Source organism: Octopus bimaculoides, chromosome 17 (assembly GCF_001194135.2).
Source record: "Octopus bimaculoides isolate UCB-OBI-ISO-001 chromosome 17, ASM119413v2, whole genome shotgun sequence".
Lineage (NCBI taxonomy): Eukaryota > Metazoa > Mollusca > Cephalopoda > Octopoda > Octopodidae > Octopus > Octopus bimaculoides.
The window spans coordinates 2,261,057-2,267,770 of NC_068997.1; the positions used below are offsets into that span (position 1 = coordinate 2,261,057).

The 6,714-nt window shown below is 37.5% G+C and overlaps 1 protein-coding gene across 1 annotated transcript in view; it reads right to left on the bottom strand.

The window, feature by feature from the left end:
- The window catches only part of LOC106882585 (unconventional myosin-Ia), a 354,036-nt gene that overhangs the window by 44,290 nt on the left and 303,032 nt on the right, over positions 1 to 6,714 (bottom strand). Inside the window, exon 9 of the mRNA XM_052974157.1 lies at positions 1,357 to 1,370. Coding sequence (XP_052830117.1) covers positions 1,357 to 1,370 — 14 coding nt within the window. The remainder of the gene's footprint in view (positions 1 to 1,356; positions 1,371 to 6,714) is intronic.

Sequence of the window (6,714 nt, forward strand, 5' to 3'; positions counted from 1 at the left end):
TATATATATATATATATGAGAGAGAGAGAGAGAGAGAAATTGAAATAGCAAGTGGTAAAGCAAAACATTTGACATCACTCAAAAAACATTCAATTTAGACGGAGATTATAAACAGATATATTCTTCATCCAAAATGTTTTTCAAGTGACGCCAGATGTTTTGTATCCCATTTTCTATTTTAATCCAAGCCAGAACAGACAGAAGACCCTGGTGTAATCCCATGCCTCACCAGCTCCTGCCAAACCGTCCAACCCATGCCAGCATGGAAAACAAACTTTAAATGATGATGATGATGATGAGGATAATGGCGATCAACATCATCATCATTTAATATCTATTGTCCATGCTGGCATGGGTTGGACGGTGTGACAGCAGCTGGCAAACTGGGTGGGGGTGGGAGTGCACCAGACTCCAGTCTGATTTGGCATGGTTTCTACAGCTGCAGGCCCTTCCTAATTCCAACCACTTTACAGAGTGTGATGGCTGCTTTTACTTGGTACTGCATGGATGCTGCACAGGCGCTTTTACATGGTACTGCATGGTCACTTTTACATGGCATCACACAAGCACTTTCATGTGATGCTACATGGGTGCTTTTGCATGATGCCACATGGACACTTTTATGTGGCACTGCACAGGCTTTTACATGGTACTACCATGAGTGCATTACACTACCAGAAGGATGCTTTAATACTTCTGCTGCATGGTGTGGGTCTTCTTGAGTATGGCAGGGACCAAGTATCTCAGTCCTTGCCATCTCACCTGAAAGGTTCAGCTTCCTATTGATGTAATGATTAAATTATATACTATGCACTTTATTCCAGTTGTTACATGTGTGATTACCCCTTCCAAGACAAAAAATGTCCTGCATGAGACTGGTCTGAGGTACAAAACCAGGGTTGAGGACTACGGACTACTGTGCTAAATGATATCCAAGAGCTGATATTAAATCTACCACCAAGTATGGATTATGACTGTCTATATGTGACTGTTACACTACATTTTATCACATATTATTATCTTCCTACATGAATACCTACACATGTGTCTATGTTATTACACATTTATAAACACCATGAGAATTATTGAACATTTGAAGAAAGTACAACAAATTTTAGCAGAAGTGAAATAAAAAAAAATTATTTAAATATAAGCAAGTTGAAGATAATTATATGTGTCAAGAATTCTAATATATGGATGTTTTCTATATTTGAAGATTTGCAATGTAATTAAATTGAAAAAGAAAAGCAAATTTGAGAGAAATTTAATTTATGAATTTTGGAAAATTGTAAAAACAAACAAAAATTGAATTTGACAATGGGAAAATCAACAGAAACAAAATGAAAAACAACATACCTTTTCAAGTAAATCTAGTGAAAGAGAAAAAAACAAAACAAAACATTATTAAATAATATTAAACAATATAACAGACATAGTAATACAGTTTTAAATAGATGTACAATAGTATTTAGTAAAATGTTGGAAAACATTTGGGATATTTTTTGTGTGTGTATGGAGCAATGATATTGGGTATATATATATATTGTGGAGATATTGACAGAATGAAATGTCATCATTTGCATACTTACTTTTGCATAGACACATATATATGTATGTATGTATTTGTGTGTGTGAGTGTGTGTGTATTCTTTTATTCTTTTACTTGTTTCAATCATTCGACTGTGGCAGTGCCTGAGCAAATCCACCCCAGGACTTATTGTTTGTAAGCCTAGTACTTATTCTGTTGGTCTCTTTTGCTGAATCACTAAGTTATGGGACATAAACACACCATCATCAGTTGTCAAGTGATGGTGGAGGAGACAAACACAGACACACAAACATAAATGTATACATATATATATATATATATGGGATTGAATTTTTCTAACTTTAGTCTGCTACACAAACTCAGTCCAATCAGACAGCAACAGTTATGGAGCTAGAGTAATAACTGGGAGATTTCTAACAACTACAAATCCTTTAACTATTTAACACTTAACCTCTTAATTTGCCATTTAACATTTATTTTAAAGTTTGGTACAAGGCCAGTAATTTCTGAGGTGGAGGTAAGTCAATTACATCGATCCCATTACTCAACTGGTACTTATTTTATCGACCCCCAAAAGGATAAAAGGCAAAGTCGACCTTGATGTAATTTGAACTTAGTAGTATTTCAGCCATCTTTATATTCTAAGTATTTTCCCTGAGTGTGCTAATGATTCTTATTTCTTTATTGCCCACAGGGGGCTAAACATAAAGGGGACAAACAAAGGGATTAAGTTGATTACATCGGCCCCAGTGCATAACTGGTACTTAATTTATCAACCCCGAAAGAATGAAAGGCAAAGTCGACCTCGGCGGAATTTGAACTCAGAACGTAAAGACAGACAAAATACCACTAAGTATTTTGCCCGGTGTGCTAACGTTTCTGCCAGCTCGGCGCCTTATAATAATGATTCTGCCAGCTCACTGTCTTCTCGATAACCTTAATATTGCTGATGGCATGCAAAAATGCCACCCACTACACAGTCAAGTGGTTGGTGCTTGGAAGTGCAACCAGTCATAGAAACCATGATAAGATAGACAGTAGAGCACAATGCAGTCCTTAGATACCTCGAATACTGTTAAACCATCCAGTCCTTGCTTGCTACCAAGGAATATGGATATTAAAAAGATGGTGAGTACACACTATGTTGTCAATAGCTAATGTCCAAGCTGCTAGTATCCTGTGGCAGCTTCCTGACTGAGTAATATGGATAACTGGGTGTGTTTGATATTTAGTTTGGGCTGGAAAAGTATATACAGACAGGAAACATTTATCAAGGGAAATCAAATATTTGCCTATTACATTAGATCAGGGGTTCTCAGCCATTTTTTTTTTTTTTCATCTGTGGATCCCTTTGATTACTATTTTATTCTGGTGGGCCCCCATAGCCATTCGATGTTTATAAACTAGTTTTATAGAATCTTCTTGCAAAATTCCTATTTTGTTTTTCACACATTAACTTGAGTAGGTTGATCTATGTAAAACGTTTAAGAAAGAAACCCAGCTGTTTCTTGCTTTACATATCAATACATACATCTAAAGCAAAATTTTTTCAGGGGCCCTTAAAATACTATTGTGAGATCCCCAATTTACTATTTTGTTGTGTGGCCCTTATATTGGTCCTCCGGGGCCATATGGACCTTGGTTGAGGATCACTGCATTAGATTAAAGCCTGCAATTGTTATTTTACTTGTTTTGTTTGACAGCAGGGACATTAGTTCAAACAATTGACAATGAATAGCTGAAAGACAAAGCTATTCTCTGATGATAATGATTCATTTACATAGGCGCAGGCGTGGCTGTGTGGTAAGTAGCTTGCTTACCAACCACATGGTTCCGGGTTCAGTTCCACTGTGTGGCACCTTGGGCAAGTTCTACTATAGCCTTGTGAGTGGATTTGGTAGACGGAAACTGAAAGAAGCCCGTCGTATACATAAATATACATGTATGTGTGTGTGCGTTAGTGTGGCTGTGTTTGTACCTCCAACATCGCTTGACAACCGATGTTATGTTTATGTCCCTGTAACTTAGCGGTTTGGCAAAAGAACCAATAGAATAAGCACTAGGATCGATTTGTTCGACTAAAGGCGGTGCTCCGGCATGACCGCAATCAAGTGGCTGAAACAAACAAATGAATAAGTTCAAAGTCAAAGGGGAGTGGCCATTCCAGTTTAAATGCCTGCCAGCCAAAGAATGTCACTAAAGCCCAAATGTGTAAAGAAAAAAAATATTTGATCTTAAAGGGAAATAACTCTTAACTTTCTAATGAGAGTTATTTCCCCTCTGTCGTTTTTGTTTATTTTAATGATCACCCAACCGGTGTGTTACAAATAATAGTTAAATGCCCCTCAGATAACACACACCGTCAGTTTAAACACAGGGGAAAAACATTGGCTTATGTAGTCTTGAATACATTATGTCAGAATTAAAAGCAGGAGGGTCACAGCTGAGAAATCTCTGATCATCAGCTTAATACTGAATAAATAAATCTGTCCAGAGTAGATTTAGTCTCGGGGGTCAACCGGTCTTCTACAGGTGTGAAAGTTAATATACAACGAAGTAGTCAGGCGGTAGAGTTCATGTCTTGTGTTTCAATATGATCTAAGTTGTGTAGTATTGTCATCATTGTAACCTATCCTTAATAAGATATTCCAAACTCATTCTCTCCCACCTCCAGAGATCATCTCTTCAACTGAGACTATACTGGCTGTTGTTCCATGCATATGCCCGAGTTGCTTCTCTCTCCTAACCACAATAGTCAGCACTCCATGAATAGTGTGACACAGATGGACCACTTCCAAGAGAGTTCACCCAAAACACTAGTAATAATATACTCTCACCAAACCCACTATTCTCTTAAACATTGTCTTTCTCTGTCAGCCACATTCCTCTCTTTCTCTTTCTCTCTCTGTATATATATATATATATACTAGGCACCTGGGTCCTGTGCAGGCGGCACGTAAAAAACACCATTTTGAGCGTGGGTGTTGCCAGTACCGCCTGACTGGCACGTAAAAGCACTTACTACACTCTCAGAGTGGTTGGCGTTAGGAAGGGCATCCAGCTGTAGAAACTCTGCCAGATCAGATTGGAGCCTGGTGCAGCCATCCGGTTTCACCAGTCCTCAGTCAAATCGTCCAACCCATGTTAGCATGGAAAGCGGACGTTAAACGATGATGATATATATATAGATATATATATATATATACATATATGTATATGTATATATATGTGTGTGTGTGTGTGTGTATATATATGTATATATCTACGCACACGAGGGGTTGCTGAAAGATTCCTGGCTTTGGGTAAAAGGAAATACAGGAGGATCAGTTAATTATGATTTTATCCTACATATTCCCCTTGCAGATTCACAATTATTGCAGCAGTCCTTCAGTTTTTGTTCAGTTCTGCAAAAGAACTTGGAAGGTTGGGCCTCCAAACAGGCTTTTCACAGCACCCCTTGTGTTTGTGTATATATATATGTTTCACTTGTATCAGTCATTAGACTGGGGCACTGCCTTCAATTTTTAGTCGCATGAATCGCCCTCAGTACTTACTTTTTAAGTTTGGTACTCGTTCTATCGTTCTCTTTTCCTGAACCCGTAAGTTATGGCGACGTAAACACACCAACAACAGTTGTCAAGTGGCAATGGAGGGACAAATACTGTCACAAACACATCAATATATATATATATATATATATACACAATGAGCTTCTTTCAGTTTCCATCTACCAAATCCATTCACAAGGCTTTGGTCAGGCCCAAGGCCATAATAGAAGACATTTTCCCAAAGTGCCACACAGTGGAAATGAACCCAGAACCACGTGGTTGGGAAGAAAGCTTCTTACCACACAACCACTCCTGCACCTTATGCATATTTTTATTAATATTTAATGAAAGTATACATATAATCATATGTATATATACAGTTCTAATTTTCCTGTTTGCACCAACATACCTGTGTATGCATATATATATATATCATCATCATCGTTTAACGTCCGCTTTCCATGCTAGCATGGGTTGGACGATTTGACTGAGGACTGGTGAAACCGGATGGCAACACCAGGCTCCAATCTGATCTGGCAGAGTTTCTACAGCTGGATGCCCTTCCTAACGCCAACCACTCAGCGAGTGTAGTGGGTGCTTTTACGTGTCACCAAGAAAAAAGCAAAAGAGAGAGAATGCTTTTTTCTTGGTGACTTCTTCTTTGTGACATAATGCTTGGGAAAGAATATATTTGCGGCTGAAGATAGCTTTATACCATCCTGTCCATCAATTATATACCCATATAATGATGCAACGACTGTTTGGGTATAAAGCTTGAAAGACATCTACCGCGGAATCCTTTGTGTTCTGTTTTAATTTTACGTTTTGAATTTATGTATATACATATATACATATATATATATATATATATACACTCTCTGAGTAACAGTTTGTGAAAATTTTTTGGGCGTTGATAAAAAGCATATTAATCTACCTTCGATATTCAAGTACTATTTTTGTGTGTGTGTATGTGCGTGTGTCTACATGTGTTTGTATGTGTATATGTGTATATATGTGTGTGTGTATGTGTGTATATATATACATACACACATGTGCTGCTGCTGGTTTCTCTTCCATCTTTGGAGTTTTCCCTTTCCCCTTTCCAATGAAGAGCTGTGCTCGAAATGTCAGACTCTCTCTCTCTTTTTACTGAGTGTCAAGCTAATAATACATTCCTTGTGCATATCCTCTTGTTGTCCGTTAATTTTATTCGTTTATTTCAATTGACTGTAACCTCGTGTATATCGGTGGTGATTTTTTTCTTCCTCTGTTTTCCCTTCTTTGGGCTTTCCTGTATTTTCAACAAAGATCTCCGCTTGAAACGTCAAATTCTTTTTCTTTCCTATCCTGAGCGTCCAGTAACACAATATCTGTATCACGTGCTTGCGTTGTTGTTTATTGTTGTTTTTTTTGTTGTTTTTCTTTTTTGAACTCACTATATATATATATTTATATATATATATATATGAATATGGTTCAAATGATATAGAAGGCAAAGACAAGTAAGGGAACAACATCAGGATATATTAATATTTGACACTCAGCAGAAATGGAAGAGTCTTTGACGTTTATACTCTTCTACAGAAAGGAACGAGGGGAGAAAACAGATGGAGAAAG